Source organism: Mauremys reevesii, linkage group 2 (assembly GCF_016161935.1).
Source record: "Mauremys reevesii isolate NIE-2019 linkage group 2, ASM1616193v1, whole genome shotgun sequence".
Taxonomy (NCBI): Eukaryota; Metazoa; Chordata; order Testudines; family Geoemydidae; genus Mauremys; species Mauremys reevesii.
Genome location: NC_052624.1, coordinates 86,308,959 through 86,331,431, shown reverse-complemented (window position 1 = coordinate 86,331,431; position 22,473 = coordinate 86,308,959). Strand labels below are relative to the sequence as shown.

The 22,473-nt window shown below is 46.4% G+C and overlaps 1 protein-coding gene across 3 annotated transcripts in view; it reads right to left on the bottom strand.

Moving 5' to 3' along the window:
- The window catches only part of MLH1 (mutL homolog 1), a 47,680-nt gene extending 26,398 nt beyond the window's left edge, over positions 1 to 21,282 (bottom strand). Inside the window, exons 1-9 of one of the 3 annotated variants that reach the window (XM_039522771.1) lie at positions 21,024 to 21,282; positions 20,809 to 20,985; positions 17,998 to 18,088; positions 17,752 to 17,850; positions 15,752 to 15,825; positions 5,930 to 6,002; positions 4,343 to 4,434; positions 3,519 to 3,561; positions 154 to 242 (exon numbers count right to left, since the gene is read on the bottom strand). In XM_039522771.1, coding sequence (XP_039378705.1) covers positions 154 to 242; positions 3,519 to 3,561; positions 4,343 to 4,434; positions 5,930 to 6,002; positions 15,752 to 15,825; positions 17,752 to 17,850; positions 17,998 to 18,088; positions 20,809 to 20,985; positions 21,024 to 21,190 — 905 coding nt within the window. In that variant the 5' untranslated portion in view covers positions 21,191 to 21,282. Of the gene's footprint in view, positions 1 to 153; positions 243 to 3,518; positions 3,562 to 4,342; positions 4,435 to 5,929; positions 6,003 to 15,751; positions 15,826 to 17,751; positions 17,851 to 17,997; positions 18,089 to 20,808 lie in introns of all 3 variants that reach the window. The other 2 variants (XM_039522769.1, XM_039522770.1) reach the window with 2 other exon arrangements.
- Positions 21,283 to 22,473: the final 1,191 nt, after the last annotated feature.

The following is a 22,473-nucleotide window of genomic DNA, read 5'->3' as shown; positions in this document are numbered from 1 at the left end:
TGTAGTATGCTGACTCAATAACTACATTCATTTGCACCATACTACTATGAAATACTCTGATCATCACAGAGATTTTGGGTCTTTTTAATTATTTATTTTAAATAGAGCTACAAAATAGGATTTCATTTAAAAACAACTTTATGGTTAACATACCTGCTAACAGCATTTCCAAAAATGGACCTAATATTGTCGACTGTTGTGGCATTTGATAGAGTTCTGACATCTGCCACCGTATCACCTTGCTAAAAATAAAAGAGAAAAGAAATTAGTGTCACTGTGTTTACAAATACAATTATTATTGAAGTTTTAGAAATCTATTCAATAACAACTGCAAGACATTTTCTACTGAGCTTGCAAAAACATATCGGACACAAACTCAGTTTTTGTTTTGCCTGAAGTTTTTTTTTTTTTGGGGGGGGGGGGGGGGTGTTTGTTTTTTGCTTTTTTAAAAAGTCTGTAGATATTTATGCAAAGAGGAGATTAAGTCAGGTGTACACTACTGGCTTAACACGACTGGATAGGGATATGCTGGCAAAACCCTTAGGGTACACAGATATATCAGCAAGAAAGCGCTTGGTAGGCATAGCTTATTTCACTTGCCTAACCAGTACAAAAGTACTTTGTCAGTATAAGCTGCAGCTATACTAGGAGAGTATTGCAGGTATAGCTGTAACGGCAACATTGAAGTGCCTGAATGTGTGGTTGCAAGATATCGGAATAGTGGGCAACAGCTCCAGGTGCAAGTTTGAAGAGTGACATGAGTGGTCTATTCATGAGAAAACTATCGAATGCAAGAAATGTGGTTTATTCATTTGCCAAATAAACAATATTTTAATAGCATTAAAGTCTTTAGGTAACTGTGACAAAGTTCTGTCCTTGACTCTGTGGGTCCTGCGTTTCCTGGCGGATTTCGCTAGCCTCAGAGGCTCCCTGTGACGCTCCACAGCAGCCTCCACTCAATATCTCCTTCACCATTACCTCAGGGCTTCCCTCTTTACACCCAATATGGATTTGTACTACTTCGTTCCTCCAACAGCACGGCTCCTGGTACCCGCACCTCATTGACTAACTGGGAGGCTTTCAACTAGTTCCAGCCAGCCCTTGATTGGCTTCAGGTGTCCCAATCAATGTAGCTATCGCCACCGCCTTCTAGAAGGATCTTAATTGACCCCAGGTGTCTTGATTAACCTGGAGCAACTGCCATTTGGTTACCATGGTACCAGGGATTTGTTTAGCCTGGGACTAACATACATGTTCCTCACTACTTTATTGTAGCCATCTGGCCTTGCCCTATCACATAACATTTTCAAATAGGTAACTTTTTCAAAAGGTGACCTAGGTATCTAGAAGCTTAAATCCAACTGAAAGTCAAGCCTTATTGAAAGTGATGGGAGTTAGGCTCCTACGTGCCTATATGACTTTTTAAAAAAGGGTTTGGGGCTCCTAAGTCACTTAGGTGCTTTTGGTTACTTTTTATTTTGTTTGAAAATGATAGAGAGAGAAGCATAAGCACTTGATCCAAAATAGCCTGCATTTGATGACCTGGGCATGCTGTAAAAGTAATATATTTAACAGGATTTTTACAGAAAGGTGAGAGCATGTTTCCAAGACAACACAGATCTGGAAAGGAGCTTTTTTGTCATTGGCTGGCTAGCTGGCTGACTAACCTAGCTAGGCTAACCAAGTTGAGTTTTGCTCTTATCTGAATGTTTGCTTTTTAAAAACACTGTTGGTGCTATGTTGTAACATTAATTGTCCGGGTAACTACAGCCTTTATTCAAGGGTCTCTCTCATTATTTAAATATAAATAAATAAAAATAAGCTAAAGGAAAGCTACATTTGTAAGCAAATCCTGAGAAATCTGCTGGCTGATAATTAAAAAATCAAGAACAAAAAGATATTTTAGAAGCGGCTGAAGCAATTGAAAACTAAGAGTTTATTATCAGAGGGGTAGCCGTGTTAGTCTGGTTCTGTAGAAGCAGCAAAGAATCCTGTGGCACCTTATAGACTAACAGATGTTTTGCAGCATGAGCTTTCGTGGGTGAATACCCACTTCTTCGGATGCAAGCAGTGGAAATTTCCAGGGGCAGGTGTGTATATATAAGGAAGCAAGAAGCAAGCTAGAGATAACGAGGTTAGATCAATCAGGGAGGATGCGGCCCTGTTCCAGCAGCTGAGGTGTGAAAACCAAGGGAGGAGAAACTGGTTCTGTAATTGGCAAGCCATTCACAGTCTTTGTTTAGTCCTAAACTGATGGTGTTAAATTTGCAGATGAATTGGAGCTCAGCAGTTTCTCTCTGGAGTCTGGTCCTAAAGTTTTTTTGCTGGAGGATGGCCACCTTAAAATCTGCTATTGTGTGGCCAGGGAGGTTGAAGTGTTCTCCTACAGGTTTTTGTATATTGCCATTCCTAATGTCTGATTTGTGTCCATTTATCCTTTTCCTTAGAGACTGTCCAGTTTGGCCGATGTACATAGCAGAGGGGCATTGCTGGCATATGATGGCATAAGAGTTTATTAATAAAGAAGTATTGTGCAGGACCTCAATGTTATGACGTTTCTGTTAGTGTTCATTATAGACTGATTTTCCTTTCTCCTTTGCATCACTATTTGAAAAAAAAAAAAGGATCTTATCTACAGTAGGGATTTTTATTTTTTAAACAAAAACTTTACACCACCACCAGTGGTAGCAATGTTGGAAGCCCTACTATAAATGGCAGCTACTTTCAGCATCATATCAGCTGGTTTGTCTTTGGCTACACTTCCAGCTAAACCATGGTCAGCATCAGTTCAGCTGTACGCATTACTGATGACAACGTTCAGCAAAAAGTAAGTTTCATGGTATAGACAGTGCTTATTTGGGAAAAGTTCACTACAAAAACCTGACTCCAATTTAGATAAAAAGACATCTAGTTTCTAGCAGTTTAAATATGATACCCCCTAATTTTAAATTTAAGAAGCAGTAAAATTTAAGACTTCTTGTTTTAGGGATTTGTAACAATAAATGAAAATTCCTAAAGAATTCCTAAATTCCTAAAAAAATATGCAAATCCCAGTAATAGGGAAAGCAGTCAAACAAGGGGGTGACATAGAAACTGCAAGACTGGATCAGACCCACCATCCACTTAGTCCAGTATCCTGTCTCCTAAAGTGGCCAACACCACTTCACAGGGAGATTCAAGAGACCCCGTAGCAGGCAGGTGTGGGATAATCTATCCCCGCTCCATGTCTCATCTTAACTCCTCAGAGATTGGTTTACCCCCGAAGCATCTCAGAAAACCAAACAAATAAGTGTTAGCTTTGTGAGCTCAAGAAAAAATCTGAATTGTTGATGCTCAACTTTTATCTGGATTTATTATTTTAAACTGATGTGTAGTTTGTCCAGATTACAGAAAAACAAATTCTCTTACATGCAAAGAAAGCCACCTCACAGACTATTCCCATTACAAAATCCATGGGAAAAGGCCAGGCTCTTTATTTAATTGATGTAAGTATGTGTAGAACCTTTGTAACTTCATACCTTTTTAACTGAAAAACTGATGCCTGAGTTGTGGATGGCATACCTGAAAAACAAGTACAAAACAAAACTGCAGTACATGAAAGAATAAATGACAAGTTGTCACTCCATACTCTACTAAAGCAGTTAACAAGCAAGTCCATGTGAACAAAATAACTACATTTCTTATTATACAGCAACAGTTTCTTTAGTTTAAAAGAAATTCAGTTCAAACCAACTGCCACATGAGATTGTAACAGTTTGCTATTACCTGACCCACCCAAACCACATGAAATTTAAAGATCAATGTAGATTACTCCACATATAGGAAATTATAATAGGTTCTTTTTGGAAATTATCAGTTTACCACTTCTAGGCAAAAGCTAAAGCATTCCAGTGTCAGACTGCCTGGTATTATGAGGAACAGCAAAAGCTCCATCTCACCCTTAGTGCTTTTTCCGTACAATGGAATAAACTCTCCATTTCTGGGAAAGGGAGAAGGAAATTGGTCGACTTGTTCAGTTATCCCTGGGAAGGTGAGAATTCCAATGCATTTATTCACAATTGGCCAAATCATAAGGTCCTTGCTTAGTTTTCACTCTGACTTGGCTTTAATGGGAGTTCACTCTTGTAAGGATCTCACAATTTGATCCAATGGCATTTGTCGTCAATATAATGACAGCCTGACACCACCATGAAAGTAATATCCATGGTTTCTGGTGTTATTTTGGGTTTCTAATTTATCAAACAGATATTTGGATATAAAATGGGATTGTCCTACATTAACCAACACAGAAAAGCAACTCAACAGATAAAATAAGCTGGAGCTCTTTATTTCAGTACTTTACCTGCTAACGACTTCTAATATTTTTGCATACTCTTCACTTGGATTTTTTAAGGCTTTCCTCCTTGTAGTTACGTTGTAAAAAAGATCCTCAACCTGCATTAAAAAAAAGTGTCACTATTTAAAAAAAAATATTAAAAATAAAATCACATACTGAAATAAGACTTAAAAAACTTATTTCATTTGAACCAATCTTCTTGATATAAAAAATCACCTAAATGGTCTGGACATCTTTTAATTTATGAACAATTCTATGTTCCAGCTGTACTCTAGCTGCTTAGTTTCACCTAGCAAAATGCCATTCTAGAGAAAGATAGTGAAGTATCACAAAACTTTTGATAACTGTATGTTTCACAAGAAGGCACAAATGGTCCTCAGATCAAATGACACTCAAAGAAGAGTTCTCAGGTAAAAATCCTGACATTGCAATTGACAATTATAGACACAGTGTATTTTAGTGCAACGCAAATTAAGTAATGAGATCCATTGCTACAGTCCCTTGTGTGAATTTAGGATCAACTGAAATAATAAACATCTGAGGTTTTCATTAAAATTAGCAAATTAACATTAAACATACTGTTGGACTCCTAGAGGCACAAACATTAGGGGGAATTCAGTTTCCTGTTTTTATGTTATAAGAGTTGCTACCACTATTATTGTTATTAATTATTTGTATTAACATAACACTTGCAAGCCCTCAGCATGGACCAGACACCTTTGCATAAGACACTGTACAAACAGAACATACTCCTTGCCTCAAAGAATTTAAAATCTAAGTGTAAAACAAGAGACAAAAGATGGATAGACAGCTGGCGGAGTACAAGGAAACAATGAGACAATACAAGTCAGAATGATAGGCAGTGGTCTCAGCACACCAGCACTTTAATTGTTGTAAAGTATTTTGTAGGCATCACAGAAAAAGTGTTCTGAAGTGGGTTTTGGAGAAGGATAATGAGGTAGCTTTACATATGTTCATGGGAGCTCCTTCCAAGTCTGAGCAGCATGGGAAAAAACACTAACTCTTCTCTTCCCATATTGCTACATCTACTGCACAATATCGATCTGTGTTTTATGTACCGATTCTTTATTTAGGTGATTAGGTCAATTAACACTCTAGACCTAACACTGGATTTGGAAGCCAGTGTCCCAGTAAGTTTATGATGCAATTCAATATTGAATGGTTTTAAATATGATGTTCACCTCATTCTCCCAATGCTTACATGTAAAGTCCAAACATAACAAAATTAAATATTTCTCCCACGTCACTATACAGTGCCACCACCTAGAGAGGAAGAGGATCCTGTGTAATTTGCCCTACAGTCTTTGGACAGATTCCACAAAGCACTTATGTTGTTGTAAAATCTGTAAAATACTCCACAAGTCACAAAAACTGAATGACAATTATAAAATACATCTTAGTTGATGAGGCTGTAGACGTGCAGGCCAGAAAGACAGACAAATAACCTAAATCCTTTGAGGGGCATGGATTATCTTCTTATTCTGTGTTTACCTAGCATAGTAGGGTACTGGTCCATGATCTGGGCTAGGACTATGGTAATACAGATAACCAATCACCACCACCACCACCTACCGTGATCTGAGTCCCCTGGTTTCCAGCACAAGGTTTGGGAGGCGCTTTCAGTTTTCCATCACAATAGCTTGCTCTAATATAAAACAAAATAAATAGTTGTCAGACACTGATGTAGCTAGGGGTCGGGGGGTAAGATTGGGGAATCAGACATGAATCTTGTGAAAAATCGGGCAGGGCCAAGGGGGTTTCAGGAAATAAGCCAGTCCAGTCAGGGTTGAGGGTTTTTTTGTTTTTTCAGGGTGATCCAAGTTTTATTTTTCATTTTTTGAACTTCTATGTCACTGACATATTTACATGAATATAAAACATATATTTGAGAATTTTCTGATACAAGAAACATTAGGCTCTGATATCAGTCTTGAATGAGAGCTTAAGTAATCTAAAAACTTGAAGAGGAAATAAAATGAATAATGTGAAAAGAATTACTAATTTGCATGATTAATCAAGCTTATATGTGGTTTAATTTATTTTTATTTATACTGGTTGCAATTCCCCCCCTCCCCTTTTCTTATGGACGAGTAAGAGTCACAATTGTATTCCATTCTCTTATGTATTTGCAATCACTCCCACCTGCTCAGGTAATAAAACAGAATCTTCCAACCCCATCCTACAACAGAGGATATTGTAACTCATTCCTTTTTGTTTGAAGTTCAGCTATTTCCTTGTTATGGACCATAGGACAGTGCTGTCAGCAAGCGACAAGTTAGATGAGCAGACTTGCCTTACAAATATACTATCTTACAAACCCATCCGTGCAATTTATTCATTGCACTATTGAAGTATTACAGTTAGGATCTTTGAACGATGTAATTGCTTTAGTGAGTTATACAGATTAATCAGTTTATATAGTATATGTTTCTAGTCCCTACCTATGTGTTGTATAGTTAGTATAAGCCAAAGTTATTTCCTGTTAAGAGAAAATACAGTAGTTCTAAGTTATATTAAAAACCTTATCTCTAATGGCAAGGAAAATCTCTTAAGTGAGAATTTCTCCTAACTGTCCCATTTTTTTATTCCTGGAATAATATTCACAACACTGTTTGCAAAAACAAAAAGGCTGCTACTCTGAAACCTGCTATACTTTCATTACTATAAAAAAAAAGTGAACAAACAACATGACTGCCCTCTAGTGGCCAAATATTTTTCTTCAAAATTCCCATAAATTTTAACAAACTTTAAGATACGGGGGACAGCCAATATACATCTCTTTCCAGGCATAGAATTTAGATAACTATTATCACTTTATTAAATTAAAAACCTACCTAATTCTAAACACTTGGCATGTAAAAATGCCTTTGTTAATTTGAGATTATATTACTGTAATGTGCTCTCCCCAAGGCTACACCTTGGAGGCTGAGTCCAATACAAAATATTACAGCACTTTTATTAACTGGCATTCAATTTAGGTACATCATCAGACCAGCGCTCTGTGACATACACTGGCTTCCAATAAGCTTCAGGGTGGTATTCAAGGTATCCTATATGGCTTGGGACCCAGTTACCTGAAAATTCATCTCTCCCCTCATCCCACAATTAAGAGCAGGTAAGGGACTTAAGCAGAAGCTCCTTCATCATAAACAAAAGGGAACTGGTGGCAGGGGATTCTCTGTTATGAGTCCTCAATTGTACAGTCTGTTCCCGTTTGGTTTGCCAGAGCCCAGATTTATGAACCTCCCAAATGTGTTGCAAAGGCCATCTTTCTCCCCTCTTGATTAAGGTTGCTGAGGAGGGTGGGGGCTAAGGTACATATTTATAGACAGTCATTTGTTTATGTTGTGATTTTTAATTGATGGGGCAGTGGCTCAAAGCACTGGATGGGTGCCTATAGGTTGTTTTTTAATTGAAGAAAAAATAAATTAGAAAGAGAACAGTTAACTATTTGAAGATGTCAATTATTAAAAACAAATATGTCAACAAAAGTGTTAATGCTGCGATGTTATAGCCATGCTTATCCCATGATATTAGAGAAACAAGGTGGATGAGGTAATATTTTTTATTGGACCAACTTCTGTTGTTGGTGACAGACAAGCTTTCAATCTTACACAAAGCTTTTCTTCAGGTCTTCTAGTTTTCTGAACTTGAAGAAGAGCTTTGTGTAAACTCAAAAGCTTGCCTCTCACCAACAACAGAGGTTGGTCCAATAAAAGATATTATGTCACCTATCTCGTCTCTTTAAGAAATGGGTTAGTCAGTTTATATAAGATAAAGCAAGACATAACCTAGAAAGGGGAAAAAAACAAATCTGAACAAGAAACCACCTGTATTTAGAGTGTCTTAAGCCATGAGGTTCCCTGACTAGCCTCAAATATAATGTTGTAATTAGAGATTGCATCATAACTGATATGCACAAAGGAATATGCTCAGTGTGGACAGAATCTTCAGGAAATTTAGCTGGTAAAATCTAAGAACTCTCTAGTGAGCATATGCAAATTGTAAATTTTCAAAGGCTTATAACTTGGCCAAATTTCAGTAGGTTTTCATCAGAATGGCAAAAGGCTCATTACAAAGGCCACTTCCCTTGCCAAATTTGAACTCCTTGCTCCAAAGTATGGGGTCACTAAAGCTTATCAAAGAAAAGGTTGCCAGAATTTTTAACATGGACAAAACAATATATTTTTCCTAGCCTCATTCTCAGAACAGATGAACCATTTTGGATAAAATTTCTCCAAGTAATTTAGTCTGAGGCAGATACCCAGCATGGAAAATTTCAGCCCAAGGGATTAAGTGAAAACATGGTCTTATAATGGGAAATATCAAGTAACCAGTTCTACCTATATCATTTTATCTGAAGATGAAAAATGGACAAGAAAGTTTGCCCTAGATTGGTCTCTAAAATAGAAATCTTATATGAAGGTTCAAAAATATTATGTTAAATTAACTAAACCCAGCAACTTTACCTACCTCTGTAGTTTAAACCAGTGGTTCTCAAACTTATTTGACTGCGCCCCTTCGTTGTCTGTAGTAGTTTACGCCCCTGTCCCGCCACACAATTTTTACCGATTAAAAAAAAAATCAACACACAACTCTCACTAAATATCAGAAACAGTAAGAGAAAGTTACTCACCTTGCAGTAACTGAGGTTCTTCGAGATGTGTGTCCCTGTGGGTGCTCCACTCTAGGTGACGGTGCGTCCCGGCGCTGTCGATCGGAGATTTACAGTAGCAGTGCCTGGTTGGGGCGCACGCACCCAGATGGTATCTCCCGTCCAGTTGGAATCTTCCAGGGTGCGTGCGCCCCACACCCTCCTCGGTTCCTTCTCTACCGTGGAGAGTCATCTCAGTACTCCAAAGTAGAGGGGAGGAGGGAGTGGAGCACCCACAGCGACAGACACCTCGAAGAACCTCAGTTACTGCAAGGTGAGTAACTTTCTCTTCTTCTTCGAGTGCTGTCCCTGTGGGTGCTCCACTCTAGGTGAATGTATAGCAGTACCCACTATGGTTGGTGGGACTTTGGAGATACGGCAGGAAGTGCTGAAGATAGTACTGTATGACCTACTATTGTGTCTGCCGTGGTGTCTTGCGTTAAAGCATAGTGTTTTGCGAATGTGTGTTCAGATGACCATGTAGCTGCTTTGCAGATATCGGGAATAGGAACATTGTGTAGGAAGGCAATGGATGCCGACATGGCTCTAGTGGAATGAGTTCTTATGCCTTCGGGCGGTTGAAGATTCTTCGCACGGTAACAGGATCTGATGCAGTCAGAGATCCACTTGGACAGACATTGTTTAGATATAGCCGTGCCTTTGGATCTTTCGGCAATTGAAACAAAGAGTCGTGGAGACTTGCGGAATGGTTTAGTCCTGTCTAAATAAAAGGCAATTGCTCGCCTGACGTCGAGAGTATGCAGGGTTGCATCCTGTGGTGTTTTGTGAGGTTTGGGGTAGAAAGTTGGTAAATATATAGGTTGGTTGAGGTGGAAGGTCGATACCACCTTAGGAAGAAATTGAGGATGTGGTCTCAAAGTGACTTTATCTTTGGAGAAGATTGTGTATGGAGGGTGGGCCATCAAGGCACTTATTTCTCCAACTCTCCTTGCTGACGTTATGGCAACTAGGAAAGCCACCTTCATGGACATATGGAGATCAGAGGAGGTAGCCAAGGGCTCAAATGGAGGTTTCATGAGAGCATGAAGAACGAGGTTAAGATTCCATGTAGCCACTGTTGCGTGAATTTCAGGGTAGAGATTTTGCAGGCCAGAGAGAAAGCGTTTAATGGTGGGGTGTGTAAAGAGTGAGTACCCATCCAAAAGTTTGTGGAAGGTGGTAGCGCCAGGTGCACTTTGATGGAGCTAAGCGAAAGTCCGTCCTGTTTCAGTTCGAGGAGGTAATCTAGAATGTTAGGAAGAGTCACATTGTTGGGTGCTAAATGTTTATGTGAGCACCAAAGAGCGAAGCGCTTCCACTTCTGAAGGTAGGTTTTATGGTGGAGTCTCTCCTACTGTGCAGGAGGACGTGTAGGACTTGTTCGGAACAGGCTAGTTCATGGGTTTGGAACCATGAAGGAACCAGGCCGTGAGGTGGAGCTTCTGGAGTTGGGGATGAAGGACCCGCCCGTTGTCCTGGTAAAGGAGGTCTGGCCTGTTGGGGAGAGCCCATGGGTGACGGGAGGACATACGGAGAAGGTAAGGGTACCACGTCTGTCTTGGCCAAGCCGGGGCAATAAGGATGACCTAGGCCTTGTCGTCCGCGATCTTCCGAATAACCCTGTGTAGTAGAGGGATAGGCGGGAAGGCGTACAGGAGGTAACTGTTCCATGAAATGAGGAATGCATCCCCTAGGGATGCAGTCCCGAGTCCCGCCCTGGAGCAAAACAGGGGGCATTTTCGATTTCGGGTCGTGGCAAAGAGATCTATTGATGGAGTGCCCCAGTGGGAGAAAAGCTGTTGGAGTACTGTGGGGTGCAATTCCCACTCGTGTTCTGTGGAGAAGTGCCTGCTGAGTGCATCGGCAGTAGTGTTGTGGCAGCCTGGTAGATAGGAGGCGATGATCTGTATTCGATGTTGTATGCACCAATTCCAGAGTCGAATGGCTTCCATGCAGAGGGAATGTGATCTGGCACCCCCCTGTCTGTTTATGTAATACATACATGCTATGTTGTCTGTTAAAACTCGCAGATATCTGTTCTTTATAAGGGGAAGAAAGTGAAGGCATGCTTTCCTCACTGCTCTGAGTTCTAGGAGATTTATATGTAGATGCGTCTCTGATGGAGACCATCGACCTTGTGCTTTGTGTTCTCCTAGATGCGCTCCCCAACCTATCAGGGAAGCATCCGTGGTGAGCATGAACGTTGGGGATCGTTGCTGGAAGGGAACCCCTGTACAGAGGTTTTCTGGACTTGTCCACCATTGTAGGGAAGTTATAACATTGGGAGGAGGAGTTAGCAGCATCCCTAAGGGATGTCTGCTGGGTTTGAAATTGGAGTTGAGCCAGCCCTGGAGGCATCTCATATGTAGCCTGGCATGTTGAACCACGAAGGTGGTAGCTGCCATGTGACCAAGGAGCTGTAGGCAGATTCTTGCTTGTGTCCTGGGACGAGTAGAGAGTGTGCGTATGAGCTGTGTGATAGTGAGGAATCTGTTGTATGGGAGCGAGGCCCTGCTCTGGGTTGAGTCGAGATGAGCTCCAATGAACTCTATCTGTTGCGTGGGTATCAGGGTGGATTTTGGGGTGTTTATTTGGAGACCTAGGCTGTAAAGAGGGAGATGGTGAGACGTGTGGCTTGAAGTGTGTTGCCACAGGAGTCGCCCTTGATGAGGCAATCGTCTAGATAGGGGAAAAGTGTGACTCCGTGTTTGCGGAGGTGAGCCACAACGACGGCTAAGGTCTTGGAAAAAACTCTTGGAGCCGTGGAGAGTCCGAAAGGAAGAACTCGGTATTGGAAGTGATCGTGACCGATTGTGAATCGTAGGAAGCGTCTGTGAGCTGGATGAATTGATATGTAGAAGTAAGCGTCTTGTAGGTCGAGGGCTGTGAACCAGTCCCCATGATCCAATGTGGGTATTATTGTGCCCAGTGTGACCATCTTGAATCTTTGTGTCCTCACGAATTTGTTCAGTCGGCGTAGGTCTAATATAGGCCTCCATCCCCCGGTCTTTTTCTGTGTTAGAAAGTAATGGGAGTAGAAACCTGTCCCCTGGTGTTGCAGAGGCACAGGCTCCACTGCGCCTAATTGCAGAAGGTGAGCCACTTCTGTGCGAAGTAACTGCTCGTGGGAGGGGTCCCTGAAGAGGGACGGGGAAGGGTAGGAGGGTAGGAAATAAAAGGAATGGAGTTACCGGTCTGAACTATTTCGAGGACCCAGCGGTCCTGTGTGATCCGCTGCCAGGCATGTTGGAAATACTGGAGGCGGTGGCCAAATGGGAAAGTAAGTGGTGGAATCAAGGGGTGGTCGTGCAGACCCTCGACCAAAACTTCAAAACTGTTGTTTATTGCCCTGTGGACGGAAGGTGGTGGCTTGGTTTTGATTTTGTCTGCGTTTGGGAGGTCTATTACGATTCCGAGTTGTGTCGTACGGTCTGGATTGAGGGCGATAATACTGACGTGTTCTTTGGTAGGGTTGGTATCGCTGTCTCTTGGGAAGAGATGGTTGAATGCCCAGGGTGCGCAGTGTCGCTCTGGAATCCTTCATGGTATGGAGGAGTTCGTCAGTTTTTTGGGAGAAAAGTTTGTCCTTGTCAAATGGGAGATCCTCCACTTTAGTCTGGAGTTCTTTAGGAATGCCGGATGCAGAGAGCCATGAGGTTCTGCGCATAACCACAGCAGTTGCGGTAGTACCGGCTGCTGTGTCCGCCGTGTCTAAAGACGCCTGTAGGGCTGTTCTGGAGATTAATTGTCCCTCAGACAGGATTGATTTGAAGTCTGCTCTTCTGTCCTCTGGTATGTAGGAGGCAAATTCGAAAAGCTTATTGTAATTATCGAAATCATAACTGGCGAGGAGGGCAGAGTAGTTAGCAATCCTGAACTGTAGTGTAGAGGATGTATAAACCTTGCGTCCCAGGACATCAAGGCGTCTAAGGTCTTTGTCCTGAGGGGTAGGTCGATATTGTGAATGTTTGGTCCTCTGTGTCACTGCATCGATGACAAGGGAGTTCGGTGGTGGATGAGAGAATAGGAAGTCTGCGTCCTTTGCAGGAACGTAATATTTACGCTCAGCCTTCTTGCAAGTTGGTACCAGAGAAGCTGGGGTTTGCCAGAGAGTGTCAGCTGGCTCCACGAGTGCTTCATTTATAGGGAGCGCGATTTTCGAGGGTGCAGACGGTTGAAGGATTTTAAGGAGTTTGTGTTGCTTCTCCTGAACCTCTTCTAAGGGAATATCCTGGCTGATCGCAACCCTCTTAAAGAGTTCTTGGAACTGTTTGCAGTCGTCCACGATCTGTGGAGGTGGAGGGAGGCTGGCTTCATCTGCGGCTGATGGAGAGTTAGGATTAGGCGAATCAGGATATGGTGCATAGCTCCCCAGTTCAGGAGGGGGTTCAGGCACCCTGGAAGTGGATGGAGCAGGAGACTGAGGTACCGAAGGAAGGTGATTGATAGGAGGATTCTGCCACGGGTACCACTGCGGCCAAGGCATGGGGTAGGAGAACCCAGGCATCACCCACGGAGGGGCAGCATAGGGAAACTGAGGCTGCTGAACTTGAGCCGTGACCTGAGGTGGTAAAGGTGCCTGTGGAGGAGAAGCAGGAGGGGAGAACTCTGCCTGCTGTTGCAGTTCAAGGTCACCGTCGGTGAAAGCCATTTCAGGTGGAGAAAGTGGCAGGTCAAGGAAGGAGTCCTCTGCTTCCAGGAGTGGAGAGTGAGGCTCAGGTGGCACTAAAAGGTCCCTTTGAGTGAGCAGCTGTCGTTCCTGCTCTCTAGGCTGAGCTAAGTCTACTCTCTGCTGTAGCTGTTTACTAGGCGAGAGTGACAGAGAGTCTCCTGTTGTATTGTGCTTGGACGCCCCCTGCAGGGGGTCTGCTGCTAGTGCATGTGTAGCAGAGTGGCTGGGTGCCGACGCTCTTCTCGGCGCCGAGGCTGATCGAGCTGTCGGCACCGCAGCTATTTTTGTTGCTGAGGCAGAGCGCGCTGGCGGGATCGCGGCTGCTTTCAGCGCTGAAATTGACCAGGCTGAAAGTAGCGCGGCTGTTGCTGGTGCCGGTGCTGACTGCGCTGTCGGCACCGTGGCTGTTGCTGGTGCCGAGGTACGTGGTGCTGGTGCCGTAGCGTTCCTCGGTGCCGAGGAGGAGCGAGGTGTCCGTGCTGCAGCCGTTTGCGGCACCGAGGGGACCGAACGGGTAAGTGCCTTCCCAGAGCGGGAAGTCTGGTCCCTGCCTGTCAGCTCTGTCAAAGCAGCAGCTGAGGCATGTGAAGAGGCTGAAGCAGCAGTACTTCGTGCTGCCAGCAGAGAGGGTAGGGATCTCGCAGGAGACCCCTTACCCTTATTAGAGTCTCGCTTGTGAGACTTTCCCGCTTCGTGCCTCCGCTCCAGGGAGGGTGAAGCGACGCTCCCCACCGGTTCTGATCTGGCTGGGGAGCGTGTGGGAGCGGGTTCCACTTTTCCCGTCTCCGACAGTGGCTGCAGGGATTTCTCCATCATAATGATCTTGAGGCGCAGATCCCTGTCACGACGAGCTCTTGTTTTGAGGCTCGCACAGTGTTGGCACTTTGTGGGGATGTGGGTGTCCCCGAGGCACTTTACACACTGGGAGTGACCATCTGACCGTGGCATGGAGTCCTGACAGGAGATGCATTTCTTGAAGCCTGAAGCTCCTGGCATTCTGAGTTTGAGATAGGCGAGGAAGTGTCTCAAGGGGAGACAAGCCTGAGGTGTTTTTTTTTTTTTTTTTACTAAGTAACTAACTATGTAACTATACTAAAGGAAGGGAAACAACTGGGAATTAATTAATAACTATTTCTATGTTTTCTATAGAGATTAGGGAAAAGAAGGCAGCACTGCCCCGAGTCCCGTCTTCAGCCGAGGACGGTTGAGAAGGAACTGAGGAGGGTGTGGGGCGCACGCACCCTGGAAGATTCCAACTGGACGGGAGATACCATCTGGGTGCGTGCGCCCCAACCAGGCACTGCTACCGAAAATCTCCGATCGACAGCGCCGGGACGCACCGTCACCTAGAGTGGAGCACCCACAGGGACAGCACTCGAAGAAGAAGGTGTTGATACAAACAGAACCAACAATCCATTGTAATAAGAGCAAAAGCAAAATTGTGATTGTGATCAGTGCTTACAATTAAATGTGCACACCACGTCATAGCAAACAGATTAACGTACAGATGGCAATGACTTTGTATAATACTATGCAAGCTTAACAGAAATCTGTAAAAATGCACAGTGGCATCTAGAGTCAAATGTACAGCAACATCTGAGGACCTTATATGTCTGGCGGAATCAGCTTTGCTAGTTATTCATTGCTGTGGGTAAAATGTATGCTGTACATTTCCCCCCCCCTAAAGCTTCTCACGCCTCCCAGTTTGAGAGCCTCTGGTCTGAATAAAGAGCACTCAATCCACAACTGTGCTTCTGCCTATATCTTTGCTCTCACTTCCTTCTACCACCCCCATGCTTGTCATCTCTGGTCCTACTACAGCTTCCTCCACAATGCTCCATTTTATTCTTCTTCCATGTGATCTTTGCACGTTTTTGTAGCCATCCATATGCCTGAAACTCTCTCCTTTTTCCTCTGTCCTGAATGTCCATGCCCTCCTCTTAAAATCATCCCTTCCATGATTTTATCTGTATCCAAAATACTATCCATATCATTAACAACTCTGAAAAGAGAATAAATGTTTATCACACACAACACAAACTTTTTAGAGAGTGAATATATAGCATACCTGTATGCACACTTTGCATCAGCAGTTTTAGTTGTGACAGTAACATGGGCAACGTGACTTATGCTAGCCAATGCCTATAGAGGGAAAAAATGAACTTTTATAAACCTCACTCAAGGAAATATTAATTTTGGAATTAATACTTCTACAGTGGTAGCCATTGAAATGTAGACATTTACCATTTGCAAGTAATTTGTGTTACTGTGATATTCCCTATTTGTTAATTACTTGCAAGTGGTATATGTCAACATTTTAATAGCAAACGCTGGATAGACTAAGTATTGACACAGAAACAGTGACACTGGTATAATTAAAGGCTTGACAGTTCTTAATTAATGCACTATTTTCCTTTAAAGGAAATAGCTTTTTACCTTCTTGATTTTCTTTTTTAAATAGAAACTGAAATACTTTAAAAAAAAAAAGCCCCCAAAATTAAGGGCTAAAGAGCCCCCAACCTACATCTCAGGGTTCTTGATGGGAGAGCTCCACCCAAACAGAAAAGACACGCCTTAAAATTCACAACATTATTTAAAATTTAAAAAGTTATTTCTAGTCTTCTTAATGCATCATAAAGCAAAAATTCATTCCCATCCCCCCCCCCCTTTTCAGGTTACCTTGAAAATAACCAAGGAATGTGTTTTGAAACAAATATACTTATAACATATTTATATATTTGCATTAGGATAGGATGTGCTTTTTCTTTGATTGCTTTCAAAACTTCTAATTTTATTATTTTGTGTGAGATTGAAAGACATGGCTAAACCCTAGATCTTCCAAAGAGCTGGGATGATCAAGGAACTAGGAAGAGCTAATTACAGTTAAGTGGTGATAAAAAGGCCTATCACTTTTGTTAAAGAGAGAACTATTACATTTTGCAGGCAGTTGGCGAAGGGGAAGAACTCCCTGTGAATCCATTTAAACATACACTGCTCATGGGAGTGGATCTCAAAGGGAGCCAGTTTTAAATTAAGCCAACAGGAGAACCCCAACATGCTTGCAACTTCACAGTGTGGGTCAAGGGATAGCAGGGCATGTGGCTGTCTCCCTCCCTCCCAGTTTGCAGAGCTCTCTGAGCTGTAAGATCTCAGAGATAACAGGGTGCAAATTGTAATTATTATTCCTTCCTTTGCACAGAAGCTTTTAGCTGCATTAACAAAACCACTGTACCTCTTTTTAGTAATGCATTTCCTGTACAACCTGCTTTTATTTTGCATATTTCCTCAGTTTTTAGTCTTATACTGAGTGTAAATACACACTAATCCTATGATGGTGATTTTTAAGGGTGTAACTACTTCTTGTTCTTTCTGAAGGCACATGGCTACAGCACATCCTTCACAAAAGAAGCAGTGGCAGGGAAACTTACCAGGGTCATAGGCACTAAAGGGGAGAGGGGGTGATTCAGAATTAACAGCACTTAATCCATCTATCTCCAACTTGGTTCCCCTACAGAGCCACATGTAAAATTCTGCCACCCGATACAATTATCCTGCTGGTGGTACTGTAATCTTCTGCCAGGAGGCCAAGCATCTCTGCAAACCAGTCAGCTTCACTACCACCAGCTCTGGGATCTCAGTCAGCAGTTCTAATTACCCCATAGTTTGGGTCTTATTCCAACAATCTCCTCCTCTTTACTCTCCCCGACCCAAACAGCTCCATCTCTTCTGGGAGAGAAACCAACATGCTCCCTAGTGCTCGAATATCAATGGTGAAAGAGGACCACAGTGACCCCAAAAACTAATCTTCACCAGATCACTCAAATGGATTTGTCTACCCATCCCCTTCAGTTAACACACACTTCCTGGCTTCCACATCACTCATCTTCTCCTTGCACTCTACCTCCACCCTAAACACTCCCCCACACGCACACCAACCCACACTCAGCGCCAAGATAGAGTCTCATAAGGAACTCTCATCTTTTTTAAATGACTTCAGGAATCAGAAATTAACTACACCCCTTTACAACAGCATAGTGGCAATGAACAAGCTGTTAACCATGAACTAACCTCTCCCCTAAACCCATATGTAGAAATACTAGCCAGATCTTCAAATTTTTGCAATTTGCTTGTAGTGAATCTCTCACACACAATATCCAAATCTTCTTTCTATACGAGAAAGACAGACACACATTAACATTTCATTTCTATTTCCACAATTTCTTAAAGTAAGGAAAATTTTATCATGAATGTCTGAAAACAAAGTCCACAAGTAAGCACTACACCAACCTGTACCTGTCCAGTAGGTTTACTTACCCTGATTCCACACCCATTATCTTGGATCTGAATGAGTTTCAGCCCTCCCTCCTTAACAATCACCTGGATGCTGGTAGATTTGGCATCCAAACTGCAAAAAGCAAAGCATCTCTTAGTGTTCAGTTAAGTGACATTTACTTCCAAAGAAATCTAGTCTGCAATTATACTGCAATTTATATTACACCCCTTTCCTCCTTTTTCTCATAACAATTACTAAACAGCTAACTGCAAGGAGTCTAACCTTTCAACACGGCTGTTATGAGGGTTTTTGGGGCCATGGCATCAGTCTCCCTTATTTTTCTCTTTCTCCCCCTTCTGGAGCCAGGCACCAAAAGGCAAAGACACCAGGAGCCGGTTCCTTCTTTTCTGACTGATAATACCATGCAATAAACCTTGCAGCCCAAAGCTGCCCTTAAGGGGTGGTGGTGTATTTTTACACAGTTTAACGCTGTCGAGGCTTGTTAGCCTATTTTCTCTAATCCCAGCAGCACACTTGGGGGTGTGTTGCCCGCAAGCACTGAGGAGTTAAATCAGGGTTGCCAGGTGTCCAGTTCATCCGGTCAAAAAGGGAACCTGGCAGCTGCGGTCAGCAGTGCTGACCGGGCCGTTAAAAGTCTGGTTGGCAGTGCAGCAGGGCTAAGGCAGGCTCCCTGCCTGCCCTGGCTCCGCACAGCTCCCAGAAGCAGCAGCATGTCCTCCCTCTGGCTCCTACACGTAGGGGTAGCCAGGGGGCTCCGCACTTTGTTCCCACCCCAAGCGCCTGCTCTGCAGCTCCCACTGGCTTGGAACTGTGGCCAATGGGAGCTGCAGGGACAGCACCTGTGGATGGGGCAATGCACAAAGCTGCCTGGCCATGCCTCTGCATAGGAGCTAGAGAGGGAACATGCCGCTGCTTCCGGCAGCTGCTTGAGGTAAGCGCTGCCCAGAGTCTGCACCCCAACTTCCTCCCAGGCCCCAACCCTGATCCCCCTCCTACCCTCCGAACCATCCCGGAGCACCCTCCCCCACCCCAGAGCCTGCACCCATAGGCGGCAGGTTATATATGTTTGTGGTGCCCGAGCACCAGGAATATTCAGGGCCGGGTGCCCTGCTCCAGTAATATTTGGAACTGGGTCTCTCCCCCGGCCCTGCCTGGAGCGGGTCCCGGCCTCCGCCTGCCACCCCTCCCCCTCCCTACCCCCCGCCGCATCCCTGCCTCGAGCAGGTCCCCGCCCCCGCCTGCCACCCCTCCCCCTGCGTGTGTCCCCCCCACCCGCCGCATCCCTGCCTGACAGAAAGCAGCACGCGCCTCTCCCCTGCCTGCTTGTGCTGCCGGAGTAGAATGGCTCCCAGCAGAACTGCTGTCTGCTGCCCCAGAGTCCTAGTGCCTGCCATCCGCTATTGGCAAGGCAGGCTGCCCTTACCCTGCCCTAGCCCTGAGCCTCTCCAATGCCCCAAACCCCTCATCCCCCCGCACTCTAATCCTCTGCCCCAGCCCTGAGCCCCCTCCTGCATCATGAACCCCTCATCCTCAGCCCCACAGCCCTCACCCTGCACTCCCTGCTATCCCCAAATCCCCTCCCAGAGCGTGCACCCCCTCCCAGAGCATGCACCACCTACCCCTTCCTACACCCCCACCCCCAGCCCAGAGCCTGCACCCAAACTCCGTCCCAAGCCTGCACCCCTCACCCCCTCCTGCACACCCACCCCCTGCCCCAGCCCGGAGCCTGCACCCAGCACCCAAACTCCTTCCCAAAGCCTGCACCCTAATCCCCAGCCCAGGACCTGCACCCCAGACCTGCCCCCCTAAACTCTGCCCAGAGCCTTAGGTAGGTGGGGGCGGAGTTTGGGGGGGGCAGGTTCTGGGCACCACCAAAATTTCTACAAACTTGCCACCCATGCCTGCACCCCCAGCTGGAGCCCTCACCCACCTCCATGCCCCAACCTCCTGCCCCAGCACTGATCCCCCTCCCACCCTTCAAACCCCTCAGCCCCAGCGCAGAGCCCTCTCATGTAGCCCAAATTCCTGATTCCCTGGCCCCCCCACCAGAGCCTGCATCTCCAGCTGGAGCCCTCACCCGCCCCCACACATCCCAATCCCCATCCCACAGCCCCTCCCGCACCCTGAACCCCTCATTTATGACCCCATTCTGCAACTCACACCCCCAGCCCAGAGCCCGTATCCTCTCCCACACCCCAAGCCCCTGCCTCAGCCAGGAGCCCCATCCCATACTCCCAACCCCTCTGCTCCACCCCCAGCCTGGAGCCTACACCTGCACCCCAAATCCCTCATCCCCAGCTCCACCCCAGAGCCCATATCCCCTCCTGCACCCCAATCCCCTGCCTCAGCCTAGAGCCCCTCCCCCACTCCAAATCCCTCAGCCCCACCCCCACCCCTGCGCCCCAGCCCGGTGAAAGTGAGCGAGTGAGGGTGGGGAGAGAGAGCAACAGAGGGAGGGGGATCGGGGTGAGCAGGGGCGGGGCCTTGGGGCGGGGTTTGTGTGAGCCGGCAGTTGGCGGCCCGGGGTGCAGTGAAGGGGAACACCAAGGGTGGCGTTTCCCGCCCCCCGGAGCGGCCTTTCCCCTCCGCCTCCAGGGCAGCCGCTGGGCACGTTCACGCGGCGAGCCGGGGGCACCGCCGTGAGGCGCCCTGTGGCACGGGAGCGGGCGCGAGGCGCCGGGGGACCGAAGCCGGCCCCGCCCCGCCAGGCGGTCGGCAGCCGCTCGGGCTGCGCTGAGCTAAACTGCCCCCTGCCGCGCGCACGAACGGTCCCGCCCCTGCCCGCGTGCGCAGCGGGGGGACATCGGGCAGGTGCCCCGCGGCCGCGTTACCAGTTCTCCAGCATCTCCTTGATGGCGTTGGCCGGCCTCTGGATGACCTCGCCGGCCGCGATGCGGTTCACCACGACCTCGTCCAGCCGCCGGATCACGCCCGCCATTAGCGCCATGGGGCGGACCCCGGCGGGGGGAGATGCCGAGGGGCTGGGATTTCGGAGCGGGGAAAGGGAGACCCCCCCCCCGATCCTGGCGGGGATCGTAGCGCGAGCCCCCCCGCCCCCTCTCCAGCGGGCGCGCGGCACAGAGGGTCGTGAACCCAGCAGACTCGCGCCAAACAGTTGAGGGCGAGAGCCTGTGAAGCTGCTGATTGGAAGGCGCGGGTGTCAATCGGCGCGGGCGGGCCATCAGCTGTGTGGCGCAGAACTACAACTCCCATCGTTCCCTGCCCGCACCCTGGGGGCGGTGGTTACGTGTGCACGCGAGCTCGTGCCTGTGGGCTGACACACACCCACCCCGTCGCGACCTGCCACAGAGGGGGCTGACGGACCGGGCTGCGAGTGGCTCTGCGTGGCGCAGAGAGTTGTGGGGAATGTAGTTGTGGGAGCTGTCGGGGGCCCGAACAGCAGCGCGCGGCACTGGAGGCGGGGCCCGGGTTGTTCCACCTGACGCTGCAGGCCAGGGGTCCCTGATTAGAGGCTCGCGCGTGGTGACCGCAGCGTGAGACGCGAGACCCGCCCGTCCGGGCCCTGTGACTGGCCATGGTGCTTCCCTACCGACACCCTGGTGCCCTGGCCCTTCCGTGCCTGGCATCACGGGAGACCGGGCTCTGGCCGCAAGGCGTCTCCCCCTGACTGGCCATGGCGCGCTCCTGGGTGGCTCCCATAGGTGCTGCCCTGGCTGTGGTAACGAGGGGTGCAGCAGCAGCAGGACTCGTGCATCTCCCAGGGACAGGGATGGGGAATGGCTGGAGTGGCCAGTCTGCCAGTATCAGAGGGGTAGCCATGTTAGTCTGGTTCTGTAGAAGCAGCAAAGAGTCCTGTGGCACCTTATAGACTAACAGACGTATTGGAGCATGAGCTTTCGTGGGTGAATACCCACTTTGTCGGATGCAAGCGGTGGAAATTTCCAGGGGCAGGTGTATATATAAGCAAGCAAGAAGCAAGCTAGAGATAATGAGGTTAGATCAATCAGGGAGGATGAGGCCCTGTTCCAGCAGCTGAGGTGTGAAAACCAAGGGAGGAGAAACTGGTTCTGTAATTGGCAAGCCATTCACAGTCTTTATTTAGTCCTGAGCTGATGGTGTTAAATTTGCAGATGAGCTGGAGCTCAGCAGTTTCTCTTTGAAGTCTGGTCCTAAAGTTTTTTTGCTGTAGGATGGCCACCTTAAAATCTGCTATTGTGTGGCCAGGGAGGTTGAAGTGTTCTCCTACAGGTTTTTGTATATTGCCATTCCTAATGTCTGATTTGTGTCCATTTATCCTTTTCCTCAGAGACTGTCCAGTTTGGCCGATGTACATAGCAGAGGGGCATTGCTGGCATATGATGGCATATATTACATTGGTGGACGTGCAGGTGCACCACGTGTGGGGCAGGCAGGCTCAGCCCAGCAGGATCCAAGTGTGGTGGGGCTTAGTCTGGGGGGATCCAGGTGTGGAGTGAGAGGGTTCTGTATGGGGCATTCTGGGTGCGGGCAGCTCAGTGGGGGGCTGGGTGCAGGGG